This window comes from Puntigrus tetrazona, chromosome 8 (genome assembly GCF_018831695.1).
Source record: "Puntigrus tetrazona isolate hp1 chromosome 8, ASM1883169v1, whole genome shotgun sequence".
NCBI lineage: Eukaryota > Metazoa > Chordata > Actinopteri > Cypriniformes > Cyprinidae > Puntigrus > Puntigrus tetrazona.
The window spans coordinates 6,550,165-6,576,324 of NC_056706.1; the positions used below are offsets into that span (position 1 = coordinate 6,550,165).

The following is a 26,160-nucleotide window of genomic DNA, read 5'->3' on the forward strand; positions in this document are numbered from 1 at the left end:
TTCTAGGGGCTCGCAGAGTTTTGACACAGCCTGACTGCTGCAGACGACAGCGAGCTCCTCTCAGAAGAGGTGAGTTTAAATGTTTGAGAACTTTGCTGGAGCAACGCAAACTCGTTTTTAATATCGCGCGCGTTTTAAATACGAGTTAAAACTCTTTGCTGACGCTGTACGCTTCGTGGGTGGTCGGGTTCGACGGGAGAAAGCCTGACAGAAATTGAGCTTTTGACCGCTGAGAGAGAAAACAATATTTGTCTAGGAGAAGTGTTTGTGCAAGCCTGTGGTGTGAAATGTATTTATGAAGCGCATGCAGTAGGTTTTTAAGGCGTAAACGATTCGTGCATCCTGCCAAGAAAGATTACCATGGTAACCATTGTAAATTGGACGTAGTCGTCAGTAATTGACTCTGAAAGCTTCTTACACTTCTTTATTAAGGCATGCGTTTTCTTTTAAAGAAGACACGGATACCATGTCCTACGAAGGAGCGAACAGATATGTTCGATAAACTGTTTCCTAACAACGTTAGCGACTAGTTCTAACACATGGCATGTTTTTATTGTGTCGGCACTTGTTGCTAGTTAGTGTAGGCAGACCCGCAAGATAGCTATCTACGGTCAATTACAATACTAATTAATCGTGATCTAAATTTCGGGTGCATTTTGACCTCTTTGAGGTTGAGCATTTTTAAAACGGCATGCACTCGTTTATTTTCTCAGTGCTGTGTTTTATGAGAAATGCTTTTAGCAGGGCTACATCAGTAACAATAGCAGTGACTGGTAACTATTTTGACATGGTGATTCTTTGTGGTGGGAAAGGGAAATCCTGAGAGGGATGTTCTTGACTGTTAAGGAGGAATACAATATTTATTTTGGAAATTGTGTGTGACATTGGCAGAACATACAGTAAAAAGACGTTTCTTTCCTTAAGGGCAAAACTGAGTAGTAAGGGGAACGGGCACTTCCGCCACGATGTAAAGAGATAACCTTGGCACAATGCATATTTCTGTATTTGTATAATTATAAATAACATTATATAATAAATGTTTCTTTTAAAAACCATATGGTAATGAGGACCATGGTTTTATCTGTATTTAAGTAGAATACAGTAGAAATCAAAGTGGTTTGATAACATTCTACAAATTTTGAGTTTGAAACAACACAACATTGAGGGAATTACAGAATAGCATATATACACACGCATATATCCGATATATATATCCAAGGGGAACATTCAAGCATGTGAGGAAATGCAGTTGGAACTTTTCTGATGTCCAGCAGTGAAAAAATAGCAGCTAAGTTTTTCCACAGGTCGTACTCGTGTGTACCACACGCATCCTTTTCTAACGTTTTGCTGAGTGCCAGGCTGTCTGATTGTTACTCAGGGAAGGACACACCTTATTTCTGACTCATTGTGTGTTTAGTGTTATGCATCTGCCCCGCGGGAATGAGCTTCCCCAGATTTTACGTTGCCATGGTGTGTCTGTACTCTATTCCTGTGTGTTTTTGTTTGTTTTTGGCTATCTATCTATCTATCTATCTATCTATCTATCTATCTATCTATCTATCTATCCTTCCATCCATCCCAATATTTTCATCCATAACCTTGTACTAAATAGTACAAAAAAACTTTTTGGTGTGTATATACTACGTCATGGGTAGGATCAGGGGTAGATGTACCCTAAAACTTTATGCTAAAAATTTTATGCATGCCAACCATCTATCTATCTATCTATCTATCTATCTATCTATCTATCTATCTATCTATCTATCTATCTATCTATCTATCTATCTATCTATCTATCTATCTTTTATGTGTTCGTTTATCCTCTCTCCCTTTAAGCTGGTCTGGATGAGGTCACTGACCTGGTCAAGTTTTTAATGGAGGTCGTTCTGGAAACTTTTACTTTGTTCCCACCGCACAGGAATGCATGTTTTTACCACTCTCTCTCTCTCTCCCCTATTTATTTTGCTCTATCTCTCACTTCCTCTGTTGCTGTCTCACTTTCTCTTTTCCCTCTTGAATTAGAGCACATTTTTGTGGCAGTGACATTTGAAAGACTTCAAAGGCAATGCTCTGTGTGCGCTCTTGGGTTCATTTGAGTGTGTGAAGCCTGTCAGATTGTTTTTCATGCATATCTCTGAGTTTAGCCAGTCGCTTTCAAAACTAGCATTGTCTTAAAGTGTGACGAGGCACGTGTTCATGTATACCTGCTTATGCATGTGCAGAAACGAGTACGGCAATGGTTCTTTGTACCCTGCAGGCAATATATCTGCCTGACACTCCCTGCGCAAGGGCAGCCGGGGCAGAGTTTCTTCACTCTTTTCCTCTCTTTCTCTCACTCTCTTTTCCTCTCCCTCTCTGGGAGGAGCTCTGACCTGTCATTCTCAAGTCTACACAGGTGAGGGTGCTGCTAAAGGAATGTGCAGAGAGCGAACGAGCAAAGGACAGAGGGAAAGGTGGAGCGACCTTGTTACCTCACAAAGCCAGAGAAAGAAAGGAAGGGTGTTGCCTGCAACCCACCTGAACAGCTTGAGCAAGAGAGGAGGGACCAGACATATTCACTCTTAAACACAAGTTGTATCTGGGGGGGTATTCAGTCGATTTCGCACAGACCCAAGAGGGGTAGGAAGGGAACTTTTTTCCGCAAGCACAAGAAGTTTCCCTGTTGTTTGGATTTGTGAAGACGCAGGTGGAAAACAGGTTCTTTTCCCTCTTCGGTTAATCATTGGACACAAGGGAGAGAATTAAGGATTTTCTTTTAGAGAACTTTGCTGTTTCTGTTTGGACTCTGGGACTTGGATTGGGAAACAACTAACTAAGAGGTTTGTGAGATCAACAATGTTTTTGTAAAGCCTCACAGTCATGCATGCATTCTGTAAAGCTCTTTTTATCTCTGTACTTCCCCTTTCCTCTTTACTTGCTTGTCTCTTTTTGTTTGTTATGTTTTTCAGCTGATGTTTGTGGCTGGCAAAATGAATAGAATTCTTTGAATCAGTTTTGTCTTTAAACCTGCCCCGCTACTGTTCAGCTGTTTCTGTTTTTCATCTTTTAAAACGTGTTCAGTAAATCTTTATGAATATATGGGAGTGTTTGGCTGTTGGTTGTTTTTGCCTTTTTGCAAAAGAGAGTCTGAAGCTTTGAAGCGCCATTCATTTTCACTTGTTCATTTTTATTTGAATGCTGTTCAGTGTTGTTATGCATCTGTGACTATCAATTCACATCTGTGTCCGGATCATTCTGCGTGTAGTGACTATTATGTTTGCTGATAGTATTTTGATGTCATTATTATTCTCAGATGGATTTACCTAGTCAAGTATGTATTTATCTTTGCAGAGAAATGTGGCACTGTTTTAAAAATGCTAAAAGGTGCATTGTGAAGGAATAACAGCTTGTAAACATGAAAATATTGAGTGCACAAAATATCTAAGGCTGTACTGGATTTGTATCAGGTACTTCTGGATTAATGTTGTTTTTATCTGTGTGTGACTAAACAATATTTATTAGCCGAGGTTAGCACGTGCCAGATCCGGTAGGTTCACAATAGCATGCTAAGGTCTGTCCAGGTCTCAGTCACAGTGATAGTTATATGATTGAGTTTTCTTGCATCCTGGAGTGAAATTCCAATGAAGTTGGTCAAAATATGAACTTGAGCAGTTATATGTGAATGTAAAATTGATGGATATGCCATCACTATGTTTAGAACATCCTGTTTTGGTGGTGGGGGGTATTGTTTTGGGGGGGTTTAGCTTTAGATGTATAACATTTGCAGTTCTTTCAGTCTAACATAATTCAGTACATGTATTTAAAACATGTACGTAAACATAACCTGCACGTGATGTAGTGTTTTTTTTGTGTTTCAGACTTTAAGAACAAACTTTTTTGCAATTCTGCAGGCAGTTAAGCGATGACGTGCTGCTACTGCGAGCAATACATTTCAATAAATCACATTTAACAAGAGCAGGCAGCACAGAATGAGTACAGAGATGTTCAGAGAAAGTGTTTTGTGTCCTGTTTGGAGCTCAGTGGAACAGAACAAACTGCAGGGCTTCGGAATACAATGAAAAAATGTTAAAAAAAACACTGTCTGATTAATACAGTATATGCGTTGATGCATGCAAGAATATGTTCTGCTTCTAATTAGAAAATATTGATATGGAATTAAACTTATAAATGAATTACAAAAGATAATTTAAAGCTATACGTTATGCAGAATACCATCGAAAATCAATTAAGTTAATTCAGTTACAGGAAAATAAAACCAAAAGGTAATGCGCAAATAGCTCTATATATGAAAAGTTGTTCTCAAACTTTCCATTGTCTTTCTCTTCACCGTGCCCATCTGTAGAGGATATGAGAGGAATTCCTGAGGAATCATTGCTCTGTTTCTCCTCTTTACTGTCAGAGTTCAGATTTATGGGGGGTGAAGTGGGCTCAACTTTCATTTGATGTTTTCAGGGAGAAAGAGAGAGAGTGAAAAGCGAGAGAAAGCGATATCAGGCAGGTGGTTCAGATTTCTGCTTCTGTTTTTGTGATTTAAGCACAGATATAGTCTACAGCCGAGGTGTATTCTGCTGTAGATTAGATATGGACTACTAGTAGTCTCTAAAAGTGTAATGGTCACGAACAGATAAATGTGGATTAAGTGTGGATTTCAAGTAAATGTCCACTGCAGTGTGTCTGATCATTATGAGGTTTTTGCTGAAAGTTTTATGGTGTTTACCAAGGCATATCTCGCATGCCTTGAATTAGTCGGTTCGGTTATGATCGGTTATGGTGTGTGTCTCCTTAAGTGTGTATGTGAAGCTATGTGACATCTGTTCACCATGTTTAACTTTATGTAAAATGTGTGATCTTGCTATTGTTGTATTTACGTTTCAGACTGAAATGGGAGGATGGGCTCTGCGTCTCGCTGTGGGGATCTACGTTCTCTTGTTTGCTGTGACAGCCAGCCATGCTAATGAGGGTGGGAACATCAACTCTCAAGCCCCTTAAACCTCAAATCTCAATTACAAACACGTTTACTTAGGAATCAATGCCAAGTCAGTTAAAACACCAGATTACTTTTTGCTAACTATAATTAGTAATGACAACCAAAATATTTGATGACATTTGGGTTGATGTTTTATTATCTATTGCAGTGAAGTACATTTTTTAACTGTCCAAATGCTTTGCCTGCTGTAAAATGTTGCATATATATTAGTGCTGTCCAACGATTAATCGCATCCAAAATAAATGTTTTTCTTTACATAATATATTTGTGCATGCTGTGTATGTTCATGTATATATGAATACGAACACTTGCATGTATATATTTAATAAACACATGTTATGTTTATATGTTAAATGTATTTACATATAATATGAAATATTAAAAAGTAAATATATAGATGTATTTAAATGTAAATACTTTCATAATATATATGTGTGTTTTATATATATATATGTGTATTATATATATATATATATATACACACACACACATTATTAATAAACACAGTACAAAGCCATATATTATGTAAAGATAAACTTTTCATTTGGATGTAATTATTCATTTAACATCACTAGTGTATATTTACAAAATATATAAAGACAATGCATCGAATAATAATAATCAGCCCAAGTGTTATAGCATAAATTCACCTTTCAAGCAAAAGACGTTTATTAGGTTGTAGATTAAACCTTTTTTTGGTTGGTTCTATTTTTAAGAGTTTTGGTGTGAACTTTAGGAAAACTGACTTTATACAGGTGCATTCACTAAAAATGAACAGTTGGTTCTAGCAAAAAAGGCTCAGAAAAATGATAGTTTGCAGGAAGTCTCTAATATCATTTGTTTTATGTTTAAATGTTGTATTTTAATGCATTCAAAGGTTTCCCAAATATATAATCTTAAGAAGACTATGCTTTTTGTGTTACATAGTGAACCACTGTACTGCTGCCAGGGCGAAAACCTGCTCAGAATGTATCCGGATTGGCGCAGAATGTGCTTACTGCCCCGATGAGGTGAAACTCACTGATCCTTATGCTGAAGAAAGAATTGATGTTGTATATATAGTTATTGTAGCTGTGTCATCGCATTTATTTGTATCTGTTTTTTCTCTTTCAGCTTTTCGAGTATGAGCGTTGTGACCTGAAGGCAAACTTAGAGGCCCGTAAATGTAGTAGTCGTATGGTATCAATTGAGAGCAGTCAGAAAATTGAAGAGGTTTGTTTTATCAGAATCCTCTCCCTTGCTTTAGTTACATATCCATATCATGGAATTGATTGTTTATGCGTTTGTGTTTTTTCAGAATTTGCAAATCAATAAGGCACTGAAGTACTCTCAAGTGGCTCCCCAGCTGATGAAGATGACGCTTCTCCCCGGGGAGGAGAAGGAGGTGGAGATGGAGGTGTTTGAACCAGCCCGTGGCCTTCTGGACCTCTACATCCTCATGGACTTTTCTAACTCTATGTCTGATGATCTGGACAACCTGAAGAGGATGGGAGACCAGTTGGGTGAGCGAGGAGGGTGGTGTAGCATATCTGGGCTGGTAACCATTGTAAATTGGGCTGGGTGATGATGAGCACAATTGTAAGTTTTGCAATGAACTACAGTAGTTAGCATGATGGTAGAGTTGGTCATTTTCGATGCGACTAACTTTAAACTGGAACTATGATGCAACAGTTTGTTCTCATCATAACATGTATGTATATGTATGTATAACCAAAAACATTTTTAGCTGTATCATCCAGCCTAGTCCAAACATCGCAAAGGGTGATGCAACCACTAAAATTAACAAGAAAAATTAAGACTCGTAAGAATTATGTATTATTTATTCCCATATTATAAGATCCATTGTAAAATATGTCTTGAGTATCGTGCTACACTGCAACATGGCTAGCTATTTTTACATTGGCTGATGTGCCATGTCTCAAGTTTTTCATCTTGAGCCATAAGTATTGCATTTTTTAGTTGGTGGGTCAAGTTCATTTTTAAATACGTATTTTGAGATCCTCTCTGAATCTATTGCGCACTGTCTTGCTGTTTTTGAAGCCAATTTTTGAAATTATACCCCATGGGCAAACTAGGGTTGGGTGCCTCACTCATGAGTAGAAAATTGTTTGTTTTGCAATATTTTAATATTCATTCATTGTCTGATTTCTCCTTATGCAGCTCAGCTTGTTGGCCAACTCTCTGACGATTACACCATCGGATTTGGCAAGTTTGTAGACAAAGTCACCGAGCCTCAGACAGACATGAGACCAGCCAAGTAAGAATAATACACCGTTATACAGTTTGTCATTGTCTGCGCACGCTCCTTATATATGTGTTTCCTCTTACAGATTAGCAGAGCCTTGGGCCAACAGTGACCCTCCGTTTTCATTCCGTAATGTCATCAGTCTAACCAGCAACATAAACACCTTTAGACAGAAGCTCCAGCGAGAGCGCATATCTGGCAACCTGGATGCCCCTGAGGGGGGTTTTGATGCCATCTTACAGACTGCTGTCTGCCAGGTCTTGAGAGACTATTTTGACTATTTTTAAGAAGTTATTTTGGTGGACAGAAGTGAAAAATGCTTGACATTTACAGCATTGTACAGTACGGTAACTTACTTCTTACTGTTAGAGTAAAACTAGTTTACCATTTTCACAGGAGCAAATTGGCTGGAGGAAAGACAGCACTCACCTGCTGGTCTTTTCCACCGAATCGGCTTTCCATTATGAGGCAGACGGTGCCAATGTGCTTGCTGGGATCTTAAATCGTAATGATGAGCAATGCCACCTGACTACAGATGGAAATTACACACATGATATTCGTCAAGACTACCCATCTATACCTACCCTAGTGCGACTTCTGGTGAAACATAACATCATTCCAATCTTTGCAGTTACTAACCACTCCTACTCTTACTATGAGGTTTGTACGCCTTTAAAAACATATTTTGCATGCGTTTTGTATCCATTTCAAAGTTCTCAGAGACCACAATATGAATAAAAATTATATAAAAATATGTGACGTTTTGTTTTCCTTTGTGTGTAGAAACTTTCTGAATACTTCCCTATTGCTGAGCTGGGACAGTTGCAAGAAGATTCCTCTAACATCTTGAACATTTTAGAAAAAGCTTTTCAGGTAAATTTATTTTCACACCAAATAAATAGCTGAGTTTTTTTTCAAATGGCATGTAACTCTTTTGAACCATGATTTTTTTTAACAGAGTATTCGTTCCAAGATCAGTATCCGCGCCGAAGACAGACCAAAAGCGGTGGAAGCTAAGATATTGTCTCAGTCCGGCACTTTTTCTGAGTTTGGCAATTTCAAAATCAATCCAGGTGAAACTGTGAGTGCCTTTGACTTCTTTTTAATAGTGAACTTCAAATGTAGTCTCTCGTGCACTTGCCTTCTTTTCAGAAGGAAGGAAAATAATGATTATCGAATACGGATTTAAAAAATCAGTTCAGATTTTTTTATTTATTTGTTTGTTTGCAGTGCTTTTCAGTTTTTATGAATATATTTTGAAATAAATTTAAAATGTCTTTTATTTCCTATTTAATTATTGAAATTTGCAATGTAATTTACTAAAATTTTACAGAAAATAGGTGCAATAAATTTAAAACAATCTTTTATTTCTGCTATTTAAACACAATTTTGCTTTCAAATGTAAAAACCTTTTTATAAATACACTGATTTAAGTTTTCTCTCTGTAAAGGGTAAATTTAGAGTCCGTCTAAAGGCTCTTAATCAGGTTGGAGAGCAGCATGTGTGTAATGCCAACCTGGCAGACCGGGCAGGAACCTTAAGAGTTAAACCAACCACCTTTAGCTCTGCCTTCAAAATCAATGCTGAAGTGCTCTGCTATACATGTGACTGCGAAAATGTGAGTGCCCCTTCATAATCCTTCTCCTGTTCTGTGCGATCATTTAAAATCTTACACTTCTGTTTCTACTTGACCGTCAGACCCCAGTTAAAAATGCAGTGCGCTGTAACAGCCATGGAGATCTTATCTGTGGGAAATGCCAGTGTTATGATGGATGGTAGTATTAATTTGTATGTCTTTTGACACCTTTGGTTGTGCCGACTATATTGCAGTCCATAACCATGCTTCTTGTCTATGCAATGCCTTTCGTAGGTTAGGCCCTTTCTGTAACTGTTCAGCGGGGGCCTCCACAGATTCTGCCATGTGCATCGCACCCGGAAAGTCCGAGCCTTGCTCAGGAAGAGGAGACTGCATGTGTGGGACCTGTGTGTGCTACAACCCAAACCAGTTTGAAGGACCGTTCTGCCAGTATGACAAATCTCAGTGCCAGAGATTTGGTGGATTTCTCTGTAATGGTTAGTTGTTTCGATTTTATATACCACAAAGTTTAGAAATAACAGGCAGTACTGTAATTTGATAATGTCAGTTGAAGACATGATTTGAGGTGTTGTCGTAGTTAAGTTTCCAGGTTCATGACTTTTTATTACAACAACAGAACGTGGAAGCTGTAGTATGGGCAGATGTGTTTGTGCACCGGGATGGACTGGGGATGCCTGTGAATGTCCCATCAGCAACGAATCATGTCTTGACGGAAAAGGGGTAACGTTCACAAAAATATTATGTCACTATGCAAGCACTCTATTGTTCAACAGTTTTGAGTTTTTAAAGAAAGTAATACTTTTATTAACAATTGATGCTTTAATTTAAACGACTGCTGAAAATTCAGATTGGCATTACAGGAATAAACTGGATTTTAAAAATAGATAGTAATTTTAAGATTTTAATAATAGATAGTAATGTAGTAATATGAAGCCTTGGAGAGATTTAAAAAATTCTTTAAATTCATATGAACATCAAACTAGGGATGTTCATTTTGGTTATTTTGACACCCGTTTGCTGATTATTAACCAATGACCAACAAGATTATTTGAAATTAGAATTGAAGTAAATTAGAAAGGATAAGCACTAATATGTTCTGTATTTGTGTCGACTCAACCAGGCATGCCATTAACTATGTCTACCGCTAGAAGCTATTAACTAGAAGCTTCCGCTTCTGGTGATATATGTCTAACAACTCACATTTATGTAGGTTAAACATTTAAAATAATATTGTGATGTGCTTGACCATGCTCATGATTTGAGAAGGCTAAATTATTCAAACATCGACATCTGAAAAAAATTGGAAGAAATTCTTCAGGCGTCCCTGAAATACTGGAAAGCGAGTGAAGTAGCCTACATAACCTAATAACCTAATCAATTAATATGGCATTCAAATACATCGCAAATATGGAAACATTTGATTTTGTGTCGAATGAGAGCTAACATTAGTATCAGTATCGTTTTAGCCTAAATTAATTAGTTTTGACTTGTCATTTATATAGGCTAGCTATAGCTTCTTATTTTTTTTTTTAATACTGATAAATTATAAGAGTTTGTTGTGGAACAGAAGAAATTAAAATAGCCTATGTTTACAATGTTTATAATATATTCTTTTTCTAAAAAAAAAAAAAAAAGCATTTTTACATAGGCCATGAGTAGCGCATTATAATCATGCAGCAAACCTTTTAAAAGAATTAGATACATTACTGAAATAAATAAATGACTTTTAAATTGTATTAATCGGTCAAAATTCTTACCGGTCGGTTAACTGTTAAGTGGTTAAAATGAACATCCCTACATCAAATTGTATGTTCAACTAAAAGATGTCCCCAAGTATGTCAGTATTTGCTTTTTTCAAAATTACATATTTTGTGCTTATGTATTTTGGCATTATTTTTCAACAAAATTTTTTAATCAAAACAAAAATAAAATAAAAAGGGCACAACCATCTATATATAATGTGTTATATGAATATTTACTATTATATTTAATTGCATTTATGTAGTTGCTCTCATTTGCTAATAGATGCTGGTAGTTAAAATTCATCAAGTACTTCGACATTGAAAATAATGTTTCTCCATAGAATTTTGAGTGATTTGATACCAGTGTTGGCAATCTGTTTTCTCGAAATCACAGCATAATTCTGAGACCCGTTTGTCACAGAACTGTTGACAGTCAGAGACCTATTCCCTCCACTCAGTTTTGACATGCGTCCAGAAAAACACAGTTCTGTGTATAATAAAAGTGTTCTTCTCTTTTGTAGGGCATCTGTAATGGCCGTGGTAAATGTAAATGCGGTCGTTGTGAATGTGAACACTCCGGACTTCCACTGAGCACCACTTGTGAAGCAGACTTCCAGGTATGACTGTGATGTGTGTGTGTGTGTGTGTGTGTGTCTATCTGTATTCCCTGTTATTGCTTACTTATACCAACTCCCACCGTCTTTCATAATGCAGAAACAATTGGGAATGTGTGAAGCCAAGAGGAGCTGTGTTCAGTGCCAGGCCTGGGACACCGGCGAGAGAAAAGGAAAGAAATGTGATGAATGCTCATTTAAAATTGTCATGGTGGAAGAGCTCGAAGAAGGTACTGCATCAGATCTTAGTTTTATATTAAAAGACGTAGCTATGCTCGTGGATGTGTTTATGAATGACTGAAAAAATGATGAATTGATTTACTTGTGACCACAGATAAAAACGTAATAGAGTCATGCAGTTTCCGTGATGAAGATAACGACTGCACATATTACTACACTGTGAATTATCCATTAAACATCACAGACAAAGAACACCACATCCTAGTTAAGAAAAAGCAAGGTAAGATATGCATAAATATTAATTGTACTTTTTATATGCTAAAAGTTACATGATTTATGCAGCATTTGGTTGGACCTATAAGTTCATTTAAAATAATTTTTCATATATTTCTATATTAATTCATACAAATTATAGTTCTTGAACAAGAGTGTGGTGAGTAATGCATATTAGAGTTAAATGAACTGATTGTTTCTCTGTTTATCAGACTGTCCACCTGCAGGTTTCCTGTGGTTGATTCCTCTCATTATGTTTCTGATGCTATTGCTTGGTTTGCTTTTGCTCTGCTGCTGGAAATACTGTGCCTGTTGCCAGGTAGATAATGCACATATACACATTTATTTTTATTTTTTGTTTTGTGTTGTTTAGATTTTTTTCAATTTTAATACATTTTCAAAATCAGCGTGTACCCACAAATCCTAAAAAGGACGTTTTGTCAGATTTAGTAAACTATAGCTCAGTAAAGAAAGGAAAAGAGAAGAAAAAAAAGAGAAAGGGAGAAAACACCGATTTAATACACAGCATGCACAACATAAGGAACTGAAAATACTGCACAAAGGAAAAAAATACAGCCAAACCCGAACATGCTTGATGTGTATTATACAGTTAAGTGGAACAGAACTTTCAAGATTTTATTGGAGGCAGTGATATATGATTTAAAAAAAAACAAGATGTCATGTTGCTTGTCTCGTTATCTATATGCACATCAAATATGTTCTAAATGGCTTTGATTCTGTTGTGTTATACAGCATTTTTTATTTCTTTGTTTGAAACCATAGGTTCCTTGCAGTTTAAAACATGTTTTGTGTGACTGGTTACAATGTAGTTTAGAAATGTTAAAGCTCAAATGATTAATGTTTGCTGTCTGTCCCCAACAGGCATGTCTTGCTCTTCTCCCATGCTGTGGCAGAGGTAATCATCTTTTTCATCTATCAAACCTCAGATACACTATACTGAGATCAGCATTAACAGATTTACTGTTTGGTTTTTTAATGTCGTCTGTGATTGACAGGACGTATGGTGGGATTTAAAGAAGATCACTACATGCTACGCCAGTCTTTGTTGACCTCTGATCATTTGGACACCCCAATGGTGCGCACCGGCCCGCCCAAAAGCACAGACATTGTGCGCTGGAAAGTGACAGACAATGTTCATCGTGGACCAAACCACCCACAGAACCAAATCAAACCCAACCCCAAAGAGACCAGTGAGTCTAGACGGAGATTCAACTAGCTGTCTAGTCATCTAGTGCGACAGGGTTCAATATTAAAGTAGCAGTTCAATCCAAAATCTAAATTCGTCATTTTCCAAACGTGGGTGACTTACTTTCCATAGTGGAACAATAGAAAAAAGGTGTTTTGCTAAATGTTTCTGTACAAGTCAGTGGTGTCCAAAACATCCACAGATGAAAGAAAGTCATGCATGTTTGCAATGACAGTACATGGACAGTAAATCGTGCCAGAATTTTAACTTTTGGATGTATTATCCCTTTTTTTGGTAACATGTATTTTTTAACATGTGCTTGCATTCATATTCTTTAATCTTTTTTTTTTCTTTGTAGTCCAGTACCCTGTCTCTCTTCGTCTGAACCGACAATATTCAGAAACTTTATCCAACCCCGAGGCCCGGGACACAGACATGCTCAGGCGAGAAGTTGAGGACAATGTAAGTGCTTATAAATGTGTGATGCTTCCCCACCCCACCCCCAAAAAACCAAGACACATCTTCTCTCACATGAACCGTCATGTCTGACTGCTAATCTCTCTTTATTTTCATAAACAGCTCAACGACGTGTTCCTGCAGATCCCTGGCGCACAGAGAGTGCAAAAGACTCGATTCAGGTGAGAAGTAACTCTCGGTGACTCATTAAAATTGACGTGGCTGTGCCTTGTGGGCATGTTTTTCCTGAAGTATTGGACGAGTCTCAAAATTTCACATGTGTCTGAATGTACTGTTTTACTCTTTTTCTTCTCCCTCAGGACACAAAGAAATTCTGGAAAGAGGTACAGTAGCTACAACCGAGATAGCATTGACAAAATACTGTATGTCATTTTTACTGATTAGGGTAAATCTCACTATACTAGGTAACACTTGCTAACTATTAACTATGCATTTTCATTCTATAAATTCTTAATTTGCTGTTCATTAATAGTTAGTAAGGTAGTTGTTAAGTTTAGGTATTAGATAGGATTAGGCATGTAGAATAAGGTCATGTATAAATATGCGCTTAATTAACACTAATAAGAAATATGCTCGCTAATGAGCAAGTAATGAAAACTGTAGCTGTAAAATAAAATGTTACCAATCTTGGTATTATAAGAATACTAAAATGATTTCTGAAGGATCATGTGACATTGAAGACTCAAGGAATGGCTGCTGAAAATTCAGCTTCATCATCACAGGAATAAATTACATTTTAAAATGCAATAAAATACTAATTGTAATAATATAATATAAAATATAATAATTGTAATAATATTTAGCAATATTTCTGTTTTACTGGGGTGAAATATGAAATGGATATTTCTTTGTTAGATTTACAGATTTGTAAACTTACTACAAATAATACTACAAACAATAATCCTCCTTATTTGCATCCACAGACAGAACAACACAATTGTAGACACGGTTTTATCTGCCCCTCGTGCCAGTTACCCAGATATTGTGAAATTGACAGATAAACAGGTTCAGGCTGGAAACTTCCAGGATCTGAAAGTGGTTCCAGGCTACTACACTGTAGCTACAGACAGAGGTACAGACACCCTGCACAGACCTTTAATTACACTTATATTGCAGTGTGTCGTCTGTGTTTTGGGTTTGTTATGTAAATTAACTGTTTTTGCATCCATGTTCTTGTCTGTCTCGTAGAAGCGGCAGGGGCTGTGGAGTTTCAGGAAGGTGTGGAGTCAGTGGATGTTCGGGTTCCCCTCTTTATCAAAGATGAGGATGATGAAAAGAAAGAGCTGCTTGTTCAAGCCGTTGACGTGCCAGTAGGAATTGCGAAGATCGGCAAAGATCATGTCAACATCACCGTGATTAAGGAACATGGTAAGATGAGTTGAAATAATAAAAGACAACTTGTTTACAGAGAATGCGTTTTCTTACCACATTGGCATTTTTTTTCAGCCAAAATAGTGAAGAATGTTCTTAAAAATCAAGCATTTTCTGATATACATTTTTAAGTGGGTATTAAATTGGCAAGATTATAATTCTTTTTATTCTCATATAGCTAGGAGCATCTTCACCTTCCTGCAGCCGTCCTACACCTACAGCCGTCAGGATGGTGTGGCCAATATCCCGATCAGTCGTGAGATCATAGAGGATGGACGGACCCAGGTCACATACTGTACCCGTGACCTCACTGGCAAAGACAAGAAGGTAAAATATACTTTACAACTTGAGTTTCACTAAACGTTCTGTATTTACATTTGATTGAAGTTATTAGGTTTTGTCTAATAAAATGAAACCACAACAGAGATTTGGTGGTGGAACGGTACACAACAGTATATACCTCAGTTCAAGCGTTTTTCTGTTGCACCAGAGCCGCGTTAAACCCTTTTCGTTTAATTTTGAACAGACAATAATACAATTGACAAAACAATTGAAGTGATTGCGCCGGTACACACATCAATTTCAGCATTGCTGACTTGACAGCGCAGTAGGTATTTTATCAAAATAAAATACAGTGAACCAAAGATCAGCATGTCTGCCTCTATCTGTACCTTGATGAATACATGTATCATTCCACCCGTAATATACAGAGAAAAAGACATATTGAAGTCATTCTTATTTGTTTGACTGATTGATCTCTTTGTAGGACTATATCTCAGTTGATGGAGACTTGAGTTATGCACCAGGCGAAACGCAGAAAACAGTCCCGGTGAAACTCTTAGAGCTTGGGGAGGGAGACGGACTGCTGGAGGACAAACAGGTCAAACAGTTTGTGATGGATCTGAGTAACCCACGGCAAGGCGCTAAACTGGGCCGCTACCCACGCACCACTATCACCATCGCAGATAAACCAGGTATGTGCCAGGCTTACGGATTTAAAAGTGTCATTTGTTGCTATTAACCTAAATTTGAATTGTCTCATATTTCCTCATAGAACCCAGTGTTGTGATGTTTAAGAAGAGTACTCAAACTTTCAATACAACCGACCCACTTTACTCCATCCCTGTGGTACGCACTCGAAACCAGGAGGGTCCAGCCACTGTGTACTGGCGCACAAACAAAGCCTCACGCTTTGACCTCTCCAGTCCTCTCAAATTTGCTCCTGGCGAGACGGAAAAAAACATCATCATTGACCCTCGTTCATATCCATCTCCCGTCACACCTGAGACCTTCCAACTGGAACTGTTTGACCCAAGCAGCAATGCAATCATTGGAGAGAAAAAAACCTCAGTGGTGAACGTCATCGATGGTAGAGGTGAGAAAATAGGCAGTTTAGAGTCAGTATCAGGGTCTTTGTTTGCATTCAACTCTAAATCCAAAATGATTTATTGTTTTTTTACTTTATTTTATGGGAAAAATGAACCCTCCAGTAATCTGCACTTGTTGAGTGTTATTAAATATTTGCATTATGTCATTTCAGGGGATGTGAAAATGGATGCCCAGAAAGTGGAGCGCGTTAATCTTTCAGCCACATCTCCTGGAGGACGCCTTTACTCCCCAACCAACATCAAAGCTGTTGCTTCTGGTCCTAAAAACATCCGTTTGAACTGGAACCCAAGTACAAATGCCAATGGTTACAAGGTAGGTCACATAAGATGATAATGTCATATAACACATTATAAAATTAGTTATTAGCATTAGTTGTTGTATTATTTAGTGTGTGCAGTCTGTTATTATACAAAACATGTCTCATGAGTGAATATGTCCATCGATTATGCAAAACATCTGTCTCTGATCACTAATCCTGTTACTGATTAGATAGAGATGTGAAAATCTGGAAAAGTTTCAATAATTATACAGCATTAACTAATATGTGTGTGTGTGTGTGTGTGCATGCTCTTTTTAGTCCCAGCCCATTTCTGCTTTGAAATGGGCTTTCTGGTGTTAAACATTAAACGACTTGTAAAGTTGCATTTAATGAAATTAATATTTCATTAAAACAGTTTAGCTAAGAAAGCTGTTAAGGATGCTGTTAAATATGTAATTTGAGCTGTGATCTGCTGTTTTTGTAGGTGAAGTACTGGATTTATGGAGACCCTGAGGCTGACGCTGAGGTGCTGGATGTAAAGACTCCTCAAGCTGAGCTGATTAATCTCTACCCATACTGCGACTATGAGATGCGTGTATGTGGCTACAATGCACTCGGAGATGGCAATTACAGTGATGTCATCCAATGTCAGACCCTAGAGGATGGTAAGTCAATCTCTAAACTTAGGTTCTAAACACCGATAATATTCGTATCACCATGGTTTGAGTTTGAGTTTTCTTGAGTTTTTTTTTACTTTCTTCCACTTTTAAATAGCCTAGTTTTAAAAAGGAACTATGCTCATTTTTACTTTGTGAATGTTGTTCGTTCAATGCGTTGCATTCAGCAGCCACATTCAGTTTTAATTGTCTGTTTTCTTACTGGATTAAATGATTTTTATTATTATAAAAAAAATCTAAACAATGGTTTAATGTTTAACACCAATATCAATATACTCACCAATATACTCTGAACATTGTGTTTGTTCTAATTTGAAATTTTTATTGTTTTTTAAGAAGTTTTTTAAGAAGCATTCATGTGAGAACTTTCTTAGCTGTTGATGCTTTTTTGAAGTTTCTTTCTCACAAACATGACCATGTGCATTATTTTACCCCTCTAGTACCTGGTGAACCTGGTCGCCTGGCTTTCAATGTCATCAGCCCCACTGTCACTCAGGTCAGCTGGGCGGAGCCTGCAGAGACGAATGGTGTCATAACCTCATATGAAGTTATCTACACACCCATCGACGAGGGCAAGAGTACGAGTCCCAAAAGGCCGTTTATAGAATCTGTGTGTCAGTAGTGTAATATTTAGTGCTCCTCTGATTGCACATATTTCTTTCTCTGCTCAGAGCCTATAGGACCTACTAAGAAGGTGATGATCGACAACCCTAAAAAGCGCATGCTGCTCATCGAGAACCTGCAGCCTTCTCAGACCTACTGTTACAAAGTGCGTGCTCGCAATAAGGTGGGCTGGGGCCCGTACAGAGACGCCACAATCAACCTGGCTACACAACCTACCAGACCCATGTCAAGTAAGCATCTGGGATGGAATTGGACCGAGCAATTGTGTAATCAGCTATTGTGCTGACTGTGAATTGATTTTGGTATTTGTTCCGGTTTATATCAATCTTACAGTTCCCATCATTCCCGACATTCCAATTGTGGATGCAGAAGCCGGCGAAGAATATGACAGCTATCTGATGTACAGTAATGAAGTACTGCGATCTCCAACGAGTAGCCAGAGGCCTAGCGTCACAGATCTGACTGATGGTGGGTATCTTTTGTGATGTGATGCACTGTTGCAGCACATTGATGTCAATGTACACCACTGTTCACTGTTTGGGGTCAGTAAGAAAGAATTTAATATTTTAAATAAGCAGGGATCAAATTCTTCAAAAGCGACAAAAAAGGTTCCATAATATTACAAAACATTAGAAGGTCCAGAAAAATGTCTATCAGAGTTTTCACAATAATTTTACACAGCACAATCATTTTCAAAAGAAATGTTTCTTGATTAGGTGCCAAATCAGCTTCTAAGAATCATTTCTAAAGGATCATGCAACACTAAAGACTGGAATAATGGCTGCCAAAAAATCAGCTTTGCCATCATAGGAATAAATTAATTAAACTGTAAACTGTTATTTTAAATAATATTATACTGTTTTACTGTAAGCATAAGAGGCTTTATTCAAAAACATTAAAATCTTGCTGGACCCAAACTCTAACAGTAGTGTGTTTTCTGCACATCCTTGCTGAAATGACCAGGATAAACTGGATAAACCAGGGTTAACTGGTTGGCCGTGCAACTCTTGGTAAAGGGGACACCATATAGCATTCTCATCAGGGATAGTTTGGAAAGACTTATGTTTTTTAAGCATATCAATGCTTGTCTGTATTGCATGCCTGAACATGTAGGTTTCAAGCATTCAAAAAGCTTTTTCATGCTATGCTGACCTGTAGAAACTACTCGTCAATAGCAGTGAGATGGCCATGGTCTGCCTACGTCTGCAGCGTACCAGGATGATGTCTTTACATCATTCGTATGCAACTTCTGTTGAAAACGAAAGGCTCTTTTTATTCACCTGAAGACCCCAAAATCACTTGCCTTTGCCATGGAACAATGTCGGTTTCTTTCATTATGGCTTTGTAAAACTGGGTGACTGGGCTCTATGGAAGTTGAACTTATTGTTTGTGCAGCGTTCAGGAATGTAAACCTTTCGCTCTTTTGGCTCTCATTTGGCAAGAATGGTCAGACTGTTTCCTCGGCTAAGCATTGCTAGCATCATGGATGGGCTCAGAAGACATCAGCTTCCCACCTTTTCTTCTTTCCTTCTTTGCCTAGCTGTAGTTAATGAAGGAACAGTTCACCCAAATATAAAAATTCTGTCAAAATTTACAGAAGGAGATTTGTATCTTTTCCATAAATATCAGAGAAATTGGGATGGGTGCTTTAAAAATTGCATAAAAAAACTACCATATATACCTTTAACGAATAAACAAGAAATTAACTTTAATTTATTTCACAAAAATGCTTTTTTTGGAGCTTTGTAGCCACAATGCTTTGCCTTTTCAAAGTGTTGCCTACCATCTCCTTTAGTATTCAAGAAAGTTAGGGGTTTTAAAAAGGGATAATTAATGGCAGAATTTTCCATTTTGGGTGAATTAAGTTAGCACGGACAGCACACACATCCTCTGTGCCTTGCTTGCTTCCCCACATGATTACCGAAGGCTCACGCTGGAAGCATGTCCAGCTAGTCGGTTCGGACCTGGATCTCCGTAAAGTGTCCTGGAAACTGCCTGCTGACATCATCCCCCGCCGCCTGAGCCCGGCCACAGATGCCATCGATAATCATGCACAGACCCTGCCACAAGGTGAAGACCTGTCCCTGGCCGCCAGCATGCCTCTACACCCAACGTCAACCCAAAGCTCTGCTAGCAAAGTCGCTTGAGTGCTAATTAGCATCAAGAGTATCAGAGTGCTAATTGGCATCTTTATATAGACTGCTAATTTCATCGCTACCATAAATAAAGTGTTTCTTCATCTGAATTGAGAGGCGTTCTGCAGTTTGAGTCTGTTGAGGTGATACACTTCTCTGGGGCGCAGGTTAAAACCCTGTTTTGGAGCGCTAACTTCAACTGTGAATTTTAATGCGCTATATTGCTGTGCTAATCGTGATATCGTCTTCTCTCCTGTATGTTATTACAGATCAGTTTGTAAATGGAAAGTGGGACCAGAATTTCCTGTTCCCAGGAGGAAGCGGTTCCCTATCCCGCAATGTCAGCTCTTCCTCATCCACATACAGCCATTCAACGCCCCGAGCTGGTGTGACCAATCACAGCAGCACCACAACATACATTTCAGGCAAAGGTATAAAAAGAAAAAAGTAGTTGATTTAAAGATTTTAAATCTTAATTAAATCTTTAAATTTAAATTAGTCATCCTCATTTCATTTCAAACCTGTATTTGTTTTTTGTGGAACACAACACAAAATGTCTTACTATATAATGTACCTAGGATGATCAATGAATGTCAAGTTTTAAATATACACCACAAAACTGTCATTAAAGTAGTGTATGTGCACTCTATAATGGGTTATATTCCAAATAAAAAAAAAAACAATTATTATTCAGCAAGAATGCATTATCAAATATTCAGCAAGAATGCATTAAGCTAATAAAAAAAGATCAAGAGAAAAAGTTCAAGATCTTGCACTTTAACTTGAATTAAAATATATTAAAAAAGAAAACATTTATTTTAAATGTAAAACCATTTTTAAATATTACTGTTTTTATTGTATCACCAAATAAATAATGCCTGGATTTCAAATGTATTTAAAAATATTTTTTAAATCTTAAAAATACACAGATGATCTAAAGTAAAAAAGTGTTGTTCACACAAAGCAATTGTATGGCTTCAGAAGAAAATTGGATAAGTGTCATTTGCATCACTTTTATCACTTTTTTTTTTTAAAGTTTAAGGCACTTTTTTCGCCCCTCATTTTTGTATTTTCTTTCTGGTCTACCTTTATTGGAAAAGAGCAGCAAGTACATTATTCAAAACATATGTTTTTGTGTTCCATGAAAGTAAGACATTTATATTGGTTTAGAATGACATGACAGTGAATAAATGATTCATTGTTATAGTTAGCTGTATTGTTTAGTTATTAACCTCATCAAAATAACCCAACCTGCAGTTTGATTGAGATTAATTTGAATGCACAAGAAAAAACATTTTCCAATGAACCCCATATAAATGCACAGTACACACACACACACATATAAAACACAAACTTTTTATTTAAATTGGCAACACTAGTAAACAAACGTTTGAATCAATTGTCTCCATAGCTCATTAACCAATCGTTGTTTTTCGTTACGATCAGGAGGCTCAACCACACACAGATATGATTTTAGGGACGGTGGACTTCTCAAAGAGGAGGTGATCCTGAGGAAGCGCTCTGAGAACAGGCACTACACAGAAGGTGATGGTGTGAGGGATTCTATCGTCATGGGAAACCTGTCTGGTGGACTTTTGGACAGCTTAGGTAAATGAAACCTGATAGATCTGCATGCACAAAGCCCATGAAATTTGATACAATGCCTCGCAAGGTGCAGCTTTTGGCAAGAATCCTTGGCTCACTCTCGCTTCAAACCTGCTCTTCTTTTTCTCCCCCTTATGCCATTTGTCTTCTCTCTACACTTTTCTCCTGCTGTTTTCTCGTCATGCGACGGCTGTCTGCCAACCCTTTCCCGCCACGCCCTGCCGTACCCCACCCTGCCGTGGCTTGGCTGTCTCTCAGGGGTCTCTAGCTTCAGCCAGAGTACAACTACCAGCTACAGCTTGAGCTCCAGAGCTCGTACTCAGTCTGAAGATATCAACGATGCACTGCAGAACCTGGATAGTGTGCTTCAGGGTGAGTGAACCCGGAAACAACCAGCAGTGCGTTAGGAGAGGGTAAAAGCAAATTAAATAAAACTAAATCAAATCTAGAATATTTATTAACGCACATTACCGACAGCTTTGAACATTTTAATTAATCATAATAATATTATTATACATATCATAAAATATGTCAAAGCCAAATTGCAGTTCAGGGAGCCAAATAAATTAGTCAATCTTTTTTAAAACTGGTTTATATACTTCTTTGTCTGAATGATAATATCTTAAAAATCCTGCATTGTTTATTTGCATATTTGACTATTTCATTAGCTCACCTGGCAAGACATCAAAATCATTTCATTTTAAACAGTTGTGAGAATTAGCTTGTTATCTGTTTAAACTCTTTTAGAAGCAGCTGAGCTACTGCCATACTACTGAAAAGTGTTCAGTAGTTAAGATTGAAGCATATCTGCTTTTACTTACTTACAGACTGACACACCTCAGCAAATTCCCTGCTGTTTCCCCGGTGCTGAACCAATAAAACAATTTGTGGCTGCAAAATTAAATATGTCTGCTCTGTGGTTTGACATTTTACCGTCTGCACTGCTTGTGCCTTCAGACTCTCGCTTCAACCCGGGTGTTCCTGAGACTCCCAGCAGACTGGTGTTCTCTGCCCTGGGGCCCACGGCCCTGAAAGTGAGCTGGCAGGAGCCCCACTGTGAGACCGATGTACTGGGTTACTGCGTCCTGTACCAGCTACTCAATGGAGGTGACCCATGTTAAACCTTCTTTGTCACATATTCATATTATATACAGTCATATATATATATATATATATATATATATATATATATATATATATATATATATATATATATATATACTTTTAAAAATCTAAGAAATTCTTCTTTAAAAAATGTATATGTATATATATATATATATATATATATATATATATATATATATATATATATATATATATATATATATATATATATATATATATATATATATATATATATTTTTTTTTTTTTTAAGAAGAATTTCTTTGATTTTTTTAAAATATCTTTTATTGCCATTCACAGCATTCTAACTTTATTTTAGTATATTTAGTGATTATATAGTGTAATTAATAATCAATATTCATCTCTATATAGATAGATAGATAGATACACAGATGTATATGAATGTATGTTATATGCTTTAATTTTTTTATGTATTTTTTTATTTGTCTATTTTTAAATACTGTATATGAGATGTGCATAACGACAGATGGTGCCTGTTTAATATATAATATTTTATTGTCTTTCATTTTCCTTATAGGTGAAGTAAAGCGTATTGAAGTGCACAATCCTGCTCAGAACTCTGTGGTGGTTCAGGATCTCCTGCCCAACCACTCCTACATCTTCAAAGTGAAGGCCCAGAGTCGAGAGGGCTGGGGTCCTGAGAGAGAGGGAGTCATCACCATTGAGTCTGCTGTCGACCCCAAGAGTCCACTGAGCCCAATGCCAGGTGGGAGCCCTGAAGGGCAAGAGCAAAGCAGAGGGCAAAGCAACTAATGCCAGCATTAACAGTGGCAACTATCCTGAAATCTTCATTAAATAATAACACTTTATTTACTAAAACACACGTGTGTGTGCTGTCATTCAGGATCTCCATTCACACTCAGCACTCCCAGCGCTCCAGGACCTTTGATCTTCACAGCTTTAAGTCCAGACACGCTGCAGCTGAGCTGGGAGAAACCTCGCAAACCCAACGGAGACATCCTGGGCTACGTGGTTACCTGCGAACAGCTGCACGGTGGAGGTCAGGCACCGCCCTCTTTATTCTCTTTATGGCATTTGACATATCTGAACTTCGAATCAACAAAATTCGCAGTCACAACAACCCGTTCTTTAGCTTCCTTGTTAAGACTCTTCATTTTGTTGTCCTTGCAGGAGATCTTCGCTCCTTCCAAGTGAATGGCAACGCTGCAACGTCTTTGACTGTGTCTGACCTGAAAGAAAACATGCCATACAAGTTCAAAGTTCAAGCCCAGACCACGCAGGGCTTTGGACCGGAGCGAGAGGGCATTATCACTATTGAATCCCAAGATGGAGGTATGCTGGACATTGATAAAGTGATAAGATAGTGTGTTCTTTTTTATGATGTGTGTCTCACTGTTAACTGTTTAATGATTCAATAATATAAAATACTATGGTTCAATTAATTTGCATTTGCCTGTATTTTTGTTTAACTAGGAAATGCATTGTTTTCTATCTTATGTCTTCTTCTTTTCTGACCCTCCTCAGGCTCCATGTCTCAATACAGCAGTCATTCAGTCACAAAGAGAGAGGTGTTCAACCTGCCGACAGAGATTACTTCACACACCATGTTCTCAGAACCCTTTGTGTCTCCAGGTAACAACACACACAACATCTTCCAAAATTCACAATTTAAGAGTTTGTTCCTCTTCGGTTGAATTCATTAAAATGAACATTTATTCTTTGGAGTAAATTAGATTTCTTCCTAAATATAGCTAAAAATATTTTATATTTATAAATAAAAAAATGTATAAAATTTAGTTCAATATTATCTAACAAAATCTTTTATTTTAAATAAATGTTCACATTGTTTTCATGAGAAATTTTAATTATCGATTTAACTTATTATTTATGTTTAATTATTTGGAGTAAAATAGACCTATATAAATAATATTGGTCAAACTTTCACAAAAATTGCCTCAATAAACTCTTAATTTGCTGCTTATTAATAGTTAATACTGTAGTTGTTAAGTTTATGATTAGGAATGTAGAATATGGTCATATGTGCTTACTCAGGTAAAAAACTAAAACACTTCCATAATATAATAAAAGCGCTCTATTGTCATGCACTAATTTTGTACTTAATATACTAAAAATTATTCTTTAGTACTTATTAAAATAAACTTAATATCATCTAAGTGCACTAAACTGTGCTATTTTGAGACACCATGAATATGAACTAAAATGTTTTTAAAAATGTATTTAGTTACTTGGTTTCAAGTGGTAACTAAATACAATTCATAAATACAAAGGTGCTTTATACCTTTAATATACAAGGTCATTTTTAGTATATAAATAACAAAAATAGTCTGCAAAAATAGCCAATAAACAGCCAATATGTTAACAACAGGCATGCTAATAACCAGTAACTAGATAACCAGTAACTAGTTGTTGGTAAGAATCTGCCTCTATACCTAAAGTGTTACCTTAATATTATTCTAAAATAAAAAGTGATATTATAAAATATTTAATATATGCATTTATATTGGTGATATATCAATCATCTAGCAGTTATGGGAGTAGCACAGTAAGTTGTGTATGATAACATCTTACATTTTTTTTATTTCATTTCCTTATATTTCTATGTCAGGTGACTAAATTGCAGACTTTATTGAAACATAAGTGTTATGCTCATCATATCTGTATTTCTCACAGACGGGATGATGATGATGTCGAGCAGGCAGATCACAGAGTCGGGCGGCACCGTCACACGGCAGGTGGAGATGGTGCAGAGAGGGGTGATGTCTAGCAGCACCGTCACTAAGAAGATGGAGAGACAGTACTACGAGGCCTAATTTAACTTCCCTTTGCTTTCAGCACGGCAGAGCAGCAGTACCAAAACACCCTAAAGTCACGCTAGAAACGTTCACAGGCCAACGTGCACAACATATGGTGAGCACGAAAACAGCTGAGCGCTTGGATTCCTCAGATCATTGCTCGTAAAGACCCAAGTCTTGTTGTTTGGTTGAATGTAAAGACTTAAAACCTTTTAGTGTTATCACTTCCACGCAGGTATTCGTTCAAACTGTTGGCATCAATCCATGTTTCATGTAGCGTGGGATACAGTCGTGTTTGCTCTTTTGAGCTCGACTGTGTTCGTTCTGACGAGGTTTGAATTCGGCAGGTTTGTTTATATGTTGCTTTCGAGATGTATCAAGTTATTTCGATATGTATTTTCGTATCGAGTGTGCCTCGTCTTTCGTCGCTTTCCTCCTAAATCGTTGTTTTTTTTACTTACTTGCATAATAATGTTGCAACACACGAGCACATACATATGGACTTGATTCTTAAGACTGTAAATATGTTACTGAGGTTTGGTTTTTTTTACTGCCTGGTTGCAAGATGTGCTGTTGTAACTTCAGGCCTGTGGCTGCATTTTAGATAAAGCCTGGCAGGTTTGTACAACTACTGGCAATATGGAAAATATTACCAATCTCACTCCGATGTACCCTTGGATTATATTTTTACCGCCTTTGATAATTTGTATGGTACTTTTGACTTGGGAAAAATATCTTTTTTAGAGTTTTTTTTTATTAAAATTGCATTTTGCCATCATATTCAAGCCGTAGCATGTAGTATGCAAAATGTCTCACTGCATATTAGTTCACCGCCAATAAATCATCCTACCACAGTCGAC

General features: G+C 37.2%; 1 protein-coding gene across 3 annotated transcripts; it reads left to right on the top strand.

Moving 5' to 3' along the window:
• itgb4 (integrin, beta 4) lies at positions 1–26,159 on the top strand. 3 transcript variants are annotated; one of them, XM_043247851.1, is made up of 42 exons: positions 1–69; positions 4,876–4,960; positions 5,915–5,997; positions 6,101–6,199; positions 6,285–6,489; positions 7,148–7,244; positions 7,318–7,489; positions 7,629–7,892; positions 8,016–8,105; positions 8,191–8,313; positions 8,683–8,850; positions 8,931–9,007; positions 9,103–9,305; positions 9,446–9,549; positions 11,093–11,188; positions 11,286–11,415; positions 11,520–11,645; positions 11,851–11,957; positions 12,521–12,554; positions 12,655–12,849; positions 13,204–13,307; positions 13,425–13,483; positions 13,622–13,645; positions 14,246–14,394; positions 14,511–14,690; positions 14,872–15,020; positions 15,460–15,667; positions 15,748–16,068; positions 16,234–16,394; positions 16,826–17,006; positions 17,459–17,596; positions 17,690–17,872; positions 17,976–18,110; positions 20,047–20,208; positions 21,224–21,385; positions 21,641–21,754; positions 22,340–22,489; positions 23,044–23,232; positions 23,371–23,526; positions 23,658–23,819; positions 24,012–24,119; positions 25,179–26,159. In XM_043247851.1, the coding sequence occupies exons 2-42, from the start codon at positions 4,882–4,884 to the stop codon at positions 25,316–25,318; spliced, it is 5,787 nt and encodes a 1,928-aa protein (XP_043103786.1). In that variant the 5' UTR covers positions 1–69; positions 4,876–4,881; the 3' UTR covers positions 25,319–26,159. The 3 variants fall into 3 exon arrangements, with proteins under 3 accessions (XP_043103786.1, XP_043103785.1, XP_043103787.1); XM_043247850.1 differs by lacking the exon at positions 1–69 and adding an exon at positions 2,363–2,819; XM_043247852.1 differs by lacking the exons at positions 1–69; positions 21,641–21,754 and adding an exon at positions 2,367–2,819.
• Position 26,160: the final 1 nt, after the last annotated feature.